Source organism: Meriones unguiculatus, chromosome 2, assembly GCF_030254825.1.
Source record: "Meriones unguiculatus strain TT.TT164.6M chromosome 2, Bangor_MerUng_6.1, whole genome shotgun sequence".
Lineage (NCBI taxonomy): Eukaryota > Metazoa > Chordata > Mammalia > Rodentia > Muridae > Meriones > Meriones unguiculatus.
Window position 1 is genome coordinate 170,646,773 of NC_083350.1, and position 15,470 is coordinate 170,662,242.

Below are 15,470 nucleotides of genomic sequence, written 5' to 3' on the forward strand. Positions count from 1 at the left end.
GAGCCAGTTCGCCGTGACCGGGTGTTATGAGAACACCGGTAACCTGGGCAGTAAAACCTGCTCAGACCGAGGCGTTAAGCCAATCGGGAGCCGGGGTGCTCTGTCAGTAGCAACAAGCCGCAGAAACTTTCTAAGGAATGGATTAGTTGCAGAGGCGCAGCTTAGGAGTCCTGAGACCTGCAGACAAAGGAAGCAGAGCGAGGCAGAGGCGTTGGGATGCAAGTCTTGCTCGTTCTGCAAAACCTCATTTCAGAAAACGGTCGTGATCCTTTGCTCTCATCCGTCCCAGAGGCTTTTTTTTTCTTCAGTGCACTAACTGAAGAGACCTTTTTATTGTGATGACTCAAAAGCTCAAAGAAATTGAAAAGGGAGCACGCAGGTTTTAAGACTACTACAGAACCTAAGCTCTTAGTCAAGATTATGCGACCAAGAAGTGTTTTTCATGCAGCCGTCTTATTTATGGAGACTTGAAGATAAGTCAGTTTCGGGGGGAAAACACTGACACCCGGTTTAACATTGAACCACTCCATTAAACTCAAAAATTGGAAAACCCTACACCAGTCGCCTTTCTTTAATTTAGATTTTGGTGCAATTCACCCTTTGTTAGAGGCCTACGGTGCCTAGTCACACACACACACACACACACACACACACACACTCACACTCACACACGGAGCATTAGTAAAGAACAAGGGGTCTTCTGGCGATGCCATTCATGCCATAAACTGACAGTAAGTGTTTTAAGTTTTACCACACCTGGGAAGAGAAAGCAAATGACACTTTAATTTTCCAGTGTTCTCTCAGGTAGCTTTCTTGTTTGCGTGAATGTAGGGAATGTTTATATTTCGTCTGCCCAGCACACTTCCCTTCTCCTGCGCAGGACTGCTCCCTTCCCTGGCTTCTGCTTCTGTGGCTCCTCTAGATGTGTAATTAGAAGTGTCCATGTGTCTGGCCTTCTTTGTCCTGGTCCCACTTGGTCGAGAGGCTAATATCTGTCGGAAGCTAAATCACTTGTGATACCTAACTGCTAGCGTTAGCGAGGAGGTTAAAAGACCAGCATGGAACTCAAAGTGTGCCAAGGAAAGTCACTAAGTTACCTAGGTTGGCCTTGAACTTGTGATCCTCCCAACTCAGCCTCCACCTTACCTGTCCCACACCAACATTTCTAACAGCTGTACAGTCTTGTTTGAACAAGCTTAACTCACATTTTAGTGTTGCCAGTTTTCTCCTTTGCTCTTACTGTTTCAGCTGGGTCTCGTGTAGCCCAGGCTGGCTTCTGATTTGCTCTGACTTTGAACTTCTGATCTTTCTGCACCCACATGGATGACTCAAGTTATAGGCTTGTGCTACCATGCCCAGTGTTGTTGGAGCTCACTCAGTCTCAGGGCTTCTGAAGGCTGGATAAGAACGCTGCACCCTAAGCCTGGAGTATTTCCAGCCCTTAAACTTTGGAAATAAAACTCTGATGGGCACTGAATACATGTGCTGAGTATCTTCCCAACCCTTCTGATAACCTCTTGGAGCTGCTTTCATTGGGAGTATGTCATAGGTTTCTTGCTGATCTCATTGAAGGGACTTGTGATAATGACCTAATCTGAACCCACTCCTGATCTTGGGAGAAGTGCTTGGGGATAGAGTAGAGGTGAGGGTAAATGTGGGTCTCCCCTTCCCTTGGGGGCTGTTGGCTATCAGCCCTTGAGGACAAGGTGGGATGGGGTGGGCATGGCTAAGAGGACCATGAACATGACAGTGACAGACTTCCAGGACAGCTGCACGAAGGCAGATTAACTTTATTCCACGGGTGTGGAGAATATATAGGAAAAGGGAAGCAGTGAGGAGGTGGTCTGATAGATGCTCACAGTGTAATTCATTTGCATAAAACAGCATGGTCCTATCAACCATTCAGGGACACATTACCTAATTCTCACTCGGGGTAGGGGGCATTCTGCAGGAAGCTGTGTCTGAGGCTACTTCTTCAATAAGCCAGCTTCTAGCTCAGGAACATCCTCCAAGTAAGGACAGGAAGCTCCCACTGAAGGAAGGGAGTCCTCCATCTTGAACCAAGCTCGGAGAGCTGACCAGTCATGGAGACTGCAAGCTTCAGCAGCAGGGTCCTCCAACAGGTAATGAGTTCTGGAACAAAAGGGAGATGGCAGATCAAATATCTACTTCAATAGTTTTGAGCATTCAAAAATTGAAATCCCTTAAAAAGTAATATATATACTAATTCTTTAACATCAACGTTTAGTAATGGTAGTTGCTCTACATCCTGATGAATCAGGCTACTACAACTATTTTAATATCACAATACATTTTTTAATGAAGTCCAGTTTGATAGACTGATAACAGTGCTTAATATTTTGTATTAATAGTTCCTACCAGCCAGCACAGTGGTGCACACCTGTAAACCCAGCACTCTGGGGGGCAGAGGCAGAAGGATCTCTGTGAGCTCCCGGCCAGCCTGGTTTATAAAGTGAGTCCAGGACAGCCAAGGCTACACAGAGAAATCCTGTCTCGAAAAACAAAACAAAACAAAAAACAGTTCCTACCATTTGCTTATAGTGATACACCTATTTTCCTTTGTGGGACAGGGTCTTATGTAGCTCAGGATAGCTTGGGACTGCTTAGCTGAGGATGATCCTGAACTTCTGATTGTCCTGCCTCTCTGCAAGTGTTGATGTTTCAGGTATGAGCTGCCGCATACCTGTGTGTGACTCTGGGAGTAGAACCCTAGGCCTCAGGCATACTACGCAAACGTTCTTACCAGCTGAGCTACAACCTCAGTCCACAGCTTAGTCAGTGCCATTAAGTCTTTAGCAGACACATTACAATATCAGGAAATTTACTATACTTCATTTACTATAGGTTCAGTAGCTACCTGAAATCAACTGTACAGACACAAACTTCATCATAAGAGAAAACAGAATCTCTTCTGCCAGGTAGTCATCAGAATATAATGTGAAGTAAGGTACTGTGGAAATCTCAGAACTGAAAGGGTGTTTTTTTTTTCTTTTCTTTTCTTTTTCTTTGTTTTTTTTAGGCAGCATCTTACTATGTAGTCCAGGGTAGCTCATAATTCAGGATCATCCTGCCTCCTGATCCCAAACATCAGAACTTAAGGGTATGCCACCACTGCCAAAGACAGAAGTTTTTAGTTTATTTGTCTCTATGTGTAAAAAAGTTACTAATTTTTGGTTTAGGATTTTATAAAAGACTTCCATTTTAAAATCATGTGTGTATATATGTGTATGTGCCTCTATTTGTGCATTTCTGTGCACATGTGAGTGGTACCCTTGGAGTCCAGAAAAGGGGGTGCGATGCTCTGGATGTGAAGCTACAGATGTTATAACCTGGCCTACCTGGGTGCTAGGAACTGAACAAGGGGCTTGTGCTAGAGCAGTATGTGCTCAACTTCTGAGTCATCTCTCCAGTCCCCAGTATTTGGTGTTTTTTTTTTTTAAACTATCTAATATTCATGAGGTGTTTGAATATTACCTCATGAGGCTAGATTGAGATCCAAAAATTTAATAAAAGGAATTTGAGTTAAATGGGATATTAATTTTTAAAGCGTTATCAGTGCCCTACTTCTGAGTAGTAAATTCACGATGGTTGTTAAGTTGCTGTCATTAGAGCTTTTTACCTTTGTGTTTTAAAAATATCTGGATGTAACAAATACTGAATTATATTTGACATAATACATTTTTTTTTAATGAAACTCTTACCAATAGTGAGCAGGCCAAGATAATTTTTACAATCATGAAACATTTTGCTACAGTGTCTTCTCTCTCTCTCTCTCTCTCTCAAGACAGGGTTTCTTTGTATAGCCTTGGCTGTCCTGGCACTTTGTAGACCAGGCTGTCCTCACAGAGATCTGCCTGCCTCTGCCTTCCTGTGCTGGGATTATAAACTTGTGCCACTGTGCCCGACAAGTGTGCTTTTTTTCTTAATGATTTATTTATTTTTATTTTATGTGCATTAGTAAATATCCTGTATGTATGTCTGTGTGAGGGTTTCAAATTCCCTTGGGTTGGAGTTACAAAAAGTTGTGCACTGTCATGTGGGTATTGGGAATTGAACCTAGGATCATCTGGAAGAGCAGACTGTGCTCTTAACTGATGAGCCATCTCTCCAGCCCCTGTAGTGAGTGCCTTAATTTTTGTATTTGAGAATAGACATTAGTCATTTCAGAATCTAATTTGTCTCACTGGAAATCTGTTCAATAATTATAGTCTAAGGCTCAAACAAATTCAAATTTGTTACACAATTTGTCCTTGCACAAATGAGAAAGCACTGGACGTTCTAGAGAGATAGCATTTAAACTCCATGACCTTTATTGTGTCACATACTCAAGTATATATTGTTTATAGAGGATGGATTATATATATATATATATATATATATATATATATATATACATACAAGCTTCAGCAGCAGGGTCCTCCAACAGGTAAAGAGTTCTGGAACAAAAGGGAGATGGCAGATCAAATATATATATATATACACAGATGATGGATAAAAAGCTACAGAGCTCAAACCTAAAAATAGCATTTTGTGGTCTAACTCATTTCTAGACCATAGCTATTTGGGGTTCAGTATGCAAAGCAGCTTTATAAGGCCATCTACTGCTTTAAATGTAATAGCATGGTAGGAGTCCAGGAAGAAACAATCCCATCTTGGTGAAAAGAAAATCTGTTTGGGGAATGTAAAACAAAGCAAAGTGTCCTTTGCAGCTAACCTCTTTTGAAAGCTCGAAGTGGTATGGGAAACGTCACGGAGAAACCAAGTCTGAGACATGTGTCTCTAATCCACAGTAGGCTCATGTCCCAGGAGGACTGGCTGTCTGGCAGAGACAACTAAGGCAACATGTGAGGCCCAGGTGCTTCCACTTAGAGTCACACTGGATCCAGGGCATGTCTGCGTTCACATGACGGGCCATGCCCTTGGCCACGGCTATCATTTGGGTGAAAGTAAACAGTAAGTAGGACCTGACAGAGTTATGTTTGGAAGGGCTCTCAACTAAACGAGGCATTGTGTATGAAGTGCCTGGCAAACAGAAAGGACCCAATAAATGTTAGCTTTTTAAAAATTCTGCACTTGCATTGGATGAAGCCCAGAAATAGCAATGAAAGCAGCAGTTGTTTCCAACCTGGGAGGCCCGATTGCAACCATTTTATTCAAACTTCGAAGAGTACAGAGTTGTATTGTATTGTGGTTTGCAGGATGAAAATACTGTTGGACTTAACTGTAATTTTATCATGCTACCTTTGTACCATCCCCCATTGACTTTAAAATCAGCCATCTTGGGTGGACTCCCTGTTGTTTTTAGCAGACTTATAAACAAAGTACTATTTTTCCTATACTGCTTTTCATAGGTGCATTGGAAAGGAGAGAAGGTAGCATGAAACAAGTGACCAAAATGAATGACTGTCCTGTGTAAGTATTTTAGGGAAATGCCTACAGTAACAAACAGACGGGAGCTCTTGTAAGAAGTCTGCGACCGTGGAAAGCTGGATTTCACTCATAAACAGACACTGCAAACACAAAAAAGGAGGGCATCTTCTCCCCCACCCCCCCGCAGGGGTCACTGACCCACAGGGAAAACAACAATGAAGGGTCATCAAGAAGTTAAAGGGAATTTAATTTATTTTTAAATAGTGGGTTATCTTTCAAAGTCACAGTAAAAAGTGAAAAAGCTGACTTAGAGTGAGCTGATGTACCAGTATAGCTAATGAGTAAGGCACTTTCCTAGTGTATATAGGGCTCTGGACACACACACAGAGAGAGAGAGAGAGAAATAAACAGAATCACCAAAGAATAACAAAAGGATAGCACAGACTTGTATTGAATACACCCTACAGTGGGACTATTTAGATTGCATCTAGTTACAGAATGGGCAGTAATGGAATGAGGAAGGATGGGTGGGTAAGAGAGAAAGGAATTGAAATCAATACATAATAAAGAAAAAAATACCAATACAGGACAGCCTTTTTTGTTTTTAAATTACTTTTTAAAGTACTCACCAGCCATATTTTGACCCATGTTAACTTGTTAACATTTTTAGAAACTACACTTTTAAATTTTATTTTAAAGGATTAAAAATTACAACATAGATCTGTCCCCACTTTCCTTTCAAATTCATGGCCTTTTTTCCCCTTCATTTTCTCTTTTTTATTTATGTTTTTATTAATTACAGTTTATTCACTTTGTTTCGCTCCCTCCTCCCTTCCTAATCCTCCCTTCCCTCCCTCTTCTTCATGCATGCCCCCCCCCCCCAGTCCACTGATAGGGGAGGTCTTCCTCCTCTTCCTTCTGATCCTAGTCTATCAGGTCTCATCAGGAGTGGCTGCACTGTCTTCCTCTGTGGCCTGGTAAGGCTGCTCCCCCCTCAGGGGGAGGTGATCAAAGAGCAGGCCAATCAGTTCATGTCAGAGACGGTCCCTGTTCCCATTACTATGGAACCCACTTGGACACTGAACTGCCATGGGCTACATCTGTGCAGGGGTTCTAGGTTATCTCCATGCATGGTACTTGGTTGGAGTATGAGTCTCTGGAAAGACCCCTGTGTTCAAATTTTCTGGTTCTGTTGCTCTCCTTGTGGAGCTTCTGTCCTTTCCAGGTCTTACCCACTTCTTTCATAAGATTCCCTGTGCTCTGCCCAAAGTTTGGCTATAAAATCTGTACACCTAAAGAAACTAATCAAGAAGGAGGACTCTGACTAAGATACCCAATCCTCATTCAGAAAGGCAAAGAGGATGGACATCAGAAGAGGGAGAAAACTGGGAACAGGACAGGAGCTTTCCACAGAGGGCCTCTGAAAGACTCTCTCAAAGCAGATACTGAGGCCTCTATTTTCTTTTTTGTTTGTTCTTTTAAATATTTTTTTATTTTAATTTTTATAAATTACAATTTATTTACTTTGTATCCCCCCTGTAGCTCCCTTTCTCCTCCCCTCCCAATCCCAACCCTCTTCCCCTTCTCTATGCATGCCCCTCCCCAAGTCCACCGATAGGGGAGGTCTTCCTCTCCTTCCTTCTGATCCTAGTCTATCAGGTCTCATCAGGAGTGGCTGCATTGTCTTCTTCTGTGGCTTGGTAAGGACGCTCCCCCCTCCCCTCAGGGGGAGGTGATCAAAGAGCAAGCCAATCAGATTATGTCAGAGGCAGTCCCTGTTCCCATTACTATGTACCCACTTGGACACTGAACTGCCAAGGACTGCATCTGTGCAGGGGTTCTCGGGAGCATTTTCTTTATTCTTCTCTCATACTGTACATGCCGACAGGAACTTCTCCCTCCAATCCTCCTAGCCGCCTCATCCCTTCAGCCCACAACCTTCCCTTTCCTTCAGATGTACTTCTCTTCACGAAAGAGCAGCTTCCTAGTGATATCCACCAAACGGGGCATAACAAGATGGGATAAGATTAGGCACAAACCTACTTTAAAAACAAAAACAAACAAACGAAAACCAATTGTTACTGCATTCTAGTATATATCCAAACATATTCAGTATATACTACTACTTACTCAATAATCACTAGCTGTTGCTGGCTTCTGTATTAGCTATACCTTTCATGGCTTAGGCAAGTGTTCACTTCTTTCACGCTGTCCTTTGTTCTGGCACTATTTCGTGTCACCTGTTCACCTTTCTCTTCATTGTCATTTCCTTTACATTCATGCGAACTCTTCTTTAGCAGTAATTACTGTCTTTCCTGCTAGGGTTTTCTTTCGTTCTGGAGGGTCAACGCTTTGGACCTGAGATAATCCTGAAAGGGGAGACATCTGGACTACGTGGAGGAAGACACTAATCATACTCGTGGCCTGGGTTAGTTACCCAGCATCACCTCATCCTGCTCGGTTGTCCCGACGCAGGCCATCAATATTTGTTCTATGAATAAGAGTATGAGTAAAGGGAAGTCAGCAGTGTGTCACCAGAGGCCTTCCATAACTTGGGTGTGGAGCAGCACGTCTCAACAAACTTCACTCAACTAAGCCCTTCATCTTGACTACTTTGAGAACAGAATGGAATTCTGCGCCAACTTTCCCCCAGTCAATCTGCCCTCTCGGCAGTGGCTGAGAACGTGCTTCCCTGCACATCATGCCACCTAAGAGCATTTTTTCCTTCCGTTCGGGAGCAACGATTGCCCCTTCTTGTAAACCTCATAGCCCCCCACTTCCCGCCTCCTCCTCAGCCTCCTCAGCCCGCCGTCCCCGCGCGCTCCAGAGCCACAGCCTCGCCCGTCACAGAACTGCGCGTAAATCCGCCCTCTCCTGCGAACTCCCGCCACCTGCGCCGGCTTCCGCCCAGCTCGCCTCTGGGACAACTGATGCAAGGGAGCTCCGCTTTCGCGTCAGCGCCGGCGTGGGCGATGACGTCACCGCGCCCTGACGTCAGGCCAACGTGCAGCGCGGTCGCCCGGGAGACCGGGGAAGCCGTTTCACACCCTGCGGAGTCCCGGGCTAGGTGAGGGTCACGGCCTTTCTCCGCACTCAGAGGACCGGTTGGCAGGGACGCAGTTCCGGTGCGGAGGCTGCGGGGCGGCGGGGGCGGCGGGGGCGGCGGGGGCGGCGGGGGCGGCGGGGCCTCTCGGCGCCCCGGGCGAGGCCTGGGCAAGTTAGTTTCCTGCAGTCTCCGGGATGTGACCTCCTGCTCTCCTGCCCCTGACCTGCCCGCCAGTGATTCAGGCCCCCGGAATGGTACTTGAGGAAGGGCCAGGAAGCAGAACCCGAGTTAATGACCGGGCGTGACACCGGTGTAAGAATGGGAAATGAACCGCCGAGGACGTTTCTGCACTTAGGGAAACACGTCTTTCTCGTGACCAGTGTCACAGAGAAGCTTTGAAAACACCCACGTAGCTGCAGCCACTTACCACTGTACTTTTGCCAAGGGCGCTTTGCACATGCATAGTGGGGAAGACCGAAAGGAACTTGTTTGGTAGAACAAGCAAAATAATGCGTGGGTAAATAAAAAATTACAAGTTTCTCCTACTAAAAAGCAAACAGAGCCCCACATCTCTTGAAAGACTGAATTATCTGTGAGTTCCCTCTGTTTGTTTCATGGGTATCCAAATCTTACAAAGACCCAATGGGCGTTTCTTAAAGGCATAGAAGTGATTACCTTAAAATAGTAGGTGTAACAAAAATAAACGGGAAAGAAACTACTGCCTTTGTCACCTTGTGAATTTAGGTGACTAGCTCTGTGTTGTAACCATCTGCCTGCACTGCTTAGCAGAAAAGCAACTACTACAGATTGCGATCACAGTTTACACGGGTTTACAATAAAGTAATATATACATTAAAAGTAATGTATACATTTAAACCGTGTTAAAGACTTCTTTATATGAGGACAAGTTATTCATGTTTTGGGTTGAATACAATGAGTGTATCTTGGCTGTATGAAAAGCATGAGATTCCTAATCTTGTTACCATGTTTTCTGTGACGTGTGTCAAAGTCAAGTTAAGCGCATATTCAGTTTTCTCCACCACCACTATGTTTGGCAGAGCCTTCTGATACCAGGGTGCTATTTTTAATTTTTCTTTTGCAGAAGCCTGCCACTTCTGTTGGTATAAGTAATATGTTGGAATAGAGTCACAGGGAAGGCACTAAGTTAAAAAAAATGTCCTACTGTTTTTTGAGTTTATATGGTTATTTAGATCCATGCTCACTAATTTTGTGATGGTACTTTAAGAGGAGATTTCGTTGGTAATGTTAGGGGGAGATATGACTAGTGGAGCTGAAGATATTATCATTTCCATTTACTAATGATGGATTAACTGAGGATAATGAGCTTTCTGGTTTCTTGCCATGTGACTGTGACAGTATGCCAAATACCAGATTATGCACTTGGTCACTTGGACCCATGTCGACATAATTGACTTTACTCCCATGGTTGACTTCTGTTAATATTTCCAACACACACACACACACACACACACACACACACACACACACACACACACATTGTCTTGTGTTATATGTGGGCAGACAGCTCATTAGTTGTTTGTTTTAAATAGCAATTTATTGAAATGAGGGACATTTGGGCTAACACAGGGCTGAGGAATCTCTGTTCCACCAATGGCTGTGCAGTTTACAAAAATAACACTAGTATTATTTTTGCCTTCAGTCTCTTACCCTAACCTAATGCAAACATTGTTAGGAAGCCTTTTGTCAACTTCCCGTCTTCCCAACCTAAAAGATAGGTCGTTATCCTTTCTGGACTCTTACATTCTTACCCTTGTTTATCAGTCATGGGCCTTGAACCACATGAATCTGTTGCACCCCTCTCCATTCTGCTCTTGCTCTTGACGTCTTCTATTTTGGTGTGTGTGTGTGTGTGTGTGTGTGTGTGTGTGTGTGTTTATGTTCATGGGTACACCTGTGTGCGCATGTTATGTATGTGTGGAGGCCAGAGGTTGATGGCAAGTGTCTTCATCACTCTTCACCTCACAGGTCTCACTTGAATTCTGAACTGGTCAGTTCAGTGAGTCCAGCCACACAGCTTGCGTCCAGGATGCCTTCTCTCTGCCTCCCAAGGCTGAGATTTCAGGTGGCCTTCTACACCAGCCCTGCATTGGTGGGTGCTGGGCTCACACTGTGTCAAGGACTTTATTCAGGAAGCCCCCTCCCTGGTCCATTTACTCCCTCCGTGGATAGACAGACTTTTCACTGATAAGATTGGATTGAGTGAGTGTTCTTTATGTAATTTGGGAACATTTTGAAGGAAGAAAATATGTCTCTGTTGTCTGTGATTTCATGAAAGTAATAAGAATTTTATACTGAATTGTAGATATTAGAAAATGAAAATCTGTTAAAAGTAAAATCTAGGTACATAGATATATAGATATCCATCTCAGCTACAGTTGGCATGTGGTCTTTGATGTTCTGCTCAGTGCCTGTATATCATAATCTAGTAACTAAGTATCTTTTATACTTCCTATCTTAAACAAGCCTAGGTGGCACAAGTGCTTTTTTTTCTTTCTGATGATCTATAACACGCTGTTATAGTTGGTATTGCCTTCCATAGCTTTTCAGAAAAATGTTATTTTAGAATGCTGAAACATGTCTTTAAATTTTACAGTTACTTTATTGCAAAACAAATAATTGGTAAACCACTACTATTTTTACTATTAGCTTGTACATTTCTGAAAAATAGAAAAGATGTATAAGTCAATAATTGCTATGGCTTCCTGTGTGAAGCTTATAAAAACTGAGGAGACTTAAACTGTACCTTCTAATTTGGAACTGATGAAACAAACAGCTGTTAAAGTACTTGTTGCCAGTTTATCCCAAAACACTAAGAATTTTTAAATCATTTGCAGTTCCTTGTCATTATATGAATTCTGACTGTTGTCGCCAATGTTTTTTTAGACTTTTTCTGCAGTGCTCTCGGTACATTTGGGGAGATCATGGATCGGCACATTCCCGTGCATGCCTTACCGGAGGAAATCCAACAGGTATGATGCTTCATCCTCAGAGCTTCACGTTAGGAGTGCTTAGCAGCTAGACTGTTCCAAAATAGTTTAGAAAACTATGGCAGAATCAGTGATGCATTTGTGGTGGGAGAAGGAGTGATCACAACACTGTGGACTTGAACCGCGAAGAACATGTAATAAGACAGACAGAATTCCACAAAGGTGTTTTACAGACATAGTAGAAGCAGAGTCTAGAAATGTTCACGCTTGTATCTTTTTGTGATTTTCTTTACATAATTCATCTTTACATACATTAGTTATCACTCACTGTGTGCCAGGTTGCTGGTTTGCCTTAGACAGAATCTAATTGCATATCCTTGGCTGGCTTAGAACCCACTGCATAGACCGTGCGGGCCTGGGATTCACACACCTCTCCCTCGCTTTGCCTTCTGAGTGCTGGGATTAAAGGTGAGCATTACTGTAGCTGTTGTTTAGGTAAGATTTTAATCAGTTACTAATCCTTTTGTCCTTTGCTCTACCCGGATGGAAATTGTGGGTAGTAGGCAAGGAGAAGCTTTTTCAGGATTTATCCCTTAGGCATTTTGAGTGTTGGTGGTAGGCCGGCCAGAACAAAAGCAGGTGGCATGGGGTATTCAGCTGTCAGGGAGGCCTCCAGTAGCAGGAGCCTTAGGTTTAGATGTGTTAGAGCTCCTCTACAGGCTTAGAGTACCAGGACCCTTAGCTTTACAAGTATTTCAGCTCTTGTATGGGCCCAGGAAATTGGGATTCCTCAGCTCTTGATGGTGACCAGTTTTAAAACCCCTAGGCCTGGGGACTGGCCGAAACCCCCTGGCTCTAAGAGATGTCGCACTTTCTGGTCCCTCACAGGCTTCCATTCTTCAGCTCCCTGTCCTCTCTGTGTTTCCACTGCTCCTCTTGTTCTTGCCCTGGCCACTCTCTTGGATTATTCAGTTGCCTTTTGTTGCTATGGCTACTGTCTTAGTCGCCACCAACACTCTTTTGCGGCTGTTGTGGTCACGTGCACAGTTTAGTGGCTCCGTGTCTTGCAACTGCCAGTCTGCCGATTTACAGCTTTGGCTGTTGACTGTCTAGCTCTGCTCTCACTTCGGCTATCAAGTGGCTGGCTCCTCTGCTACTTCTGTAGCTCAGTGTGCTGGCCTCCCAGCCATGACTACTGCAGCTGATTCACCATCTCTGTTCTTCTTGTTACCAGCTCAGCCTTGCTTCCAAATTTGAGCAAGAAGTCACCACAGGGATGAAGCCTTCTCCTGAGCTCAGTGTTGCAAAATGAGGGAGGAAACACAGAAGGTGTCTCCTCTCCAGCTCCCCAAGTCAGCACACAGTTAGTTTATACAGCCAGAGAAACAGTGTTTACAGGAACCACCGCCAGCCTCCCATGCGGACAGTTCTTTCTTGTCACCATACAAGACAATGCCCCCTTTGTACCTGTTGCTAACAGCCACTTCACTAGGGCACCATGGAAAATGCTCCCCGTCTCTGGCCTAGAAGCCAGAGATAGAAATCACTGCAGGGTCACCTAGAGTTTACTTAGGCCTGTGATAGCAGAAGCTCCGATACAAATGGTTTAAAAAAGTTCTGGCTGTGGCTGCCTCTTCAGGAGCCAGAGCAGGCAGCTGTGACCATTGTGTCATTGTTCAGGCCTCTCAGAAGTATTCAAAATGGCAGATTCTGGTCTAGAATCGTCCAGCTGGCCATGTGACCGACAGTCCTTTTATTAACTCAAGGCAGCCAGAGTAGCAAGGGAAAGTCAACAGCTGCATCCAGAGAAGCAGATGGCCACACCACCAACAACTTTTTTTATTATAAGAAAAGTTATAACTCTTCTTTCTTATGAGAAAACATAAGTTTTAAAATGCCACCATTAATACTGGTAGTATTCCAATAGTACTTCAATAATACTTAGTGCCTGCATAACATCCCAAAGAGAAGAAAATCCCCCATTTATCTCAATTTCACATTGAAATTGTGTATATTGTGTGTGGGTATTGTGTATTGTGTGAGTATGTGTGCGAGTGTGAGTTTATTGTGTGTGTATTGTGGTTGTGAATGTATGAGTGTGAGTTTATTGTGTGTGTATTGTGTGCGAGTATGTGTATAATATGTGTGACTGTATTTTGTTTTTATCGTGTGTGTGAGAGTCTGTATTATATGTGAGTGTGTGTGAGTGTATGACTCTGTGTGTGTGTGTAACCACAGCACGTGGAGGTCAGAGGATGACTTGTGCGAGTTGGTTCTTGTCTAGCGTGTGGGTCCTAGTGCTCATATTCAGGCTATCAGGCAATCAGTATCTGTATTTGCTGAGCTGTCTTATCAGCTTTGATTTTATATTTACAATTCCTTTAGTCTACTTAAGAAGCAGTTCTTTGCTTTCATGCTTCCCTTCTCCATATTAATTTATACCTGTTTTCGGACAAAGGCATTTCTTCTATATTTAGTTTTTCAATCCATACATTGTTAATATAATAATTTAAAAAATGCCTCTTCAAAAATTATTGCCATAAATTGTATCTTACAACCTTTTGCCTTGCACTATTGCTACAGCTTCTGTATGCTGATTGTGTGTCAGTATTGATGGAGCTTCTGTAGCAAGTTTCTCATCAGTTTCCCCGTTTATCCTGCTAGGAACTGAGTGTAAGACCTGGAGCATGTCTGTAATTGAGCTGCACCCCCAGCCTGACAGTCTGCTCCTCCTTAGTAGCTTACCAGTGTCCACTGAGAACCATGGCCAGTTCCCAGCTGTGCTCCCGCCAGCGTGCGTGCTGCTGTGGATGGCCCGTTAACATTAGTCATGGCATCAGTTTGACGAGGTGCTGTTCTTGTGTCCACCTTCCAGATTTATGGGACGTTAAAGGGAGTGTACTTACCAGAAGAGATCCTTTAAACGCCTGCCTGTGATCCTCTCTACCTCTGAAATTCACTGTAAAATGCTAAACATATAGTAAGCCCAACCATGCTGCTAATTGAGGAGTGGTGCTTCCGTAGGTTTGAAAAATGCAGCATCTTCTCACCTGAACTGTGTTCCTTTCATAAAATAGCCTGAGTGTGATAGAGATGAAAAGAAACCATAAAATAAAACAAAATCCTAAAAGCAAAAGCCCATTTTTCAGATCCTAATCACTTGTCAGGAAGAACATGAAATAACATTAAAAGTCTACAAGACAGTGTTATGAGTGAAGTTCCAAATAAGCCAGCGGTCCAGGAGGCCAGAAAGATGCTTCAGCTGGTATAGGTACCTGTTGCCAAGCCTGATGCTCTCAGTTGGAACCCTGGGACTAAGGATGGAAAGAGAGAACTGGCTCCTGCAAGTTGTCCTGTTAAGAATGGAATCCCTGGATTCTGGGGACCGTTAAAGGCGGTATTTTGTGGAGGAGGTGTGGCCCTAGAGTTGCTTCCTGGAAGCTGAGTATTTCAGTAGCCTTAGAACTGCAGAGTTCTTTTTGTTGTGTTTGAGATAGAAGTGAGTATGGCAGATACTGTCCTGGCACTGCAGAGAAGTGGGGAGCAGGAGAGGCTCAGATGTTTAAATCCAGGGACAAGTGTGCTAGTTACAGCCTTTCCTGCTCATGTTTAGAAGGTAAAGTATAGCTTTGTGCTTTGTTTTGGCCTGAGTTAGATAGATACACTTATACAAAAGTAGTTCTATACTCATGATATCATGTGTGTTTCTGGTGGTTTGACTATAAAGCAGCCAGAATATACATATACATATATATATATATATATATATATATATATATATATATACACACACACACACATACATATATATATCCCCCAAATTAGAAAGTCTTTAAAAAGCATTTTTTTGAAACTTTTTACCTATGTGCTATCTGCATTGTCCACATTAACTTGTTTAATTATCTAATGATCAGGCAGGATTCTGTTATCAGCTTGCATATGTCATTCTATACAGAATCATGTTAAATATATATATATATATATATATATACACACATACATACATATTAAGAATGGCTGATCTGAAATGCAAAATGCTGGAAGTATTCAAGTGCTTGTCTTAT

At 43.2% G+C, this 15,470-nt stretch overlaps 1 protein-coding gene across 2 annotated transcripts in view; it reads left to right on the forward strand.

Annotated features, from left to right (window-relative positions):
* The first annotated feature begins 8,023 nt into the window (after window positions 1-8,023).
* Window positions 8,024-15,470, forward strand: part of Lekr1 (leucine, glutamate and lysine rich 1) — a 170,043-nt gene continuing 162,596 nt past the window's right edge. The window contains exons 1-3 of one of the 2 annotated variants that reach the window (XR_009590120.1): window positions 8,044-8,458; window positions 11,363-11,448; window positions 11,797-11,874. Coding sequence is in view for 1 of the 2 variants with exons in the window: in XM_060378393.1 (XP_060234376.1) it covers window positions 11,401-11,448 (48 nt within the window). In the remaining variant the exon portion in view is untranslated. Of the gene's footprint in view, window positions 8,517-11,362; window positions 11,449-11,796; window positions 11,875-15,470 lie in introns of both variants that reach the window. The other variant, XM_060378393.1, reaches the window with a different exon arrangement.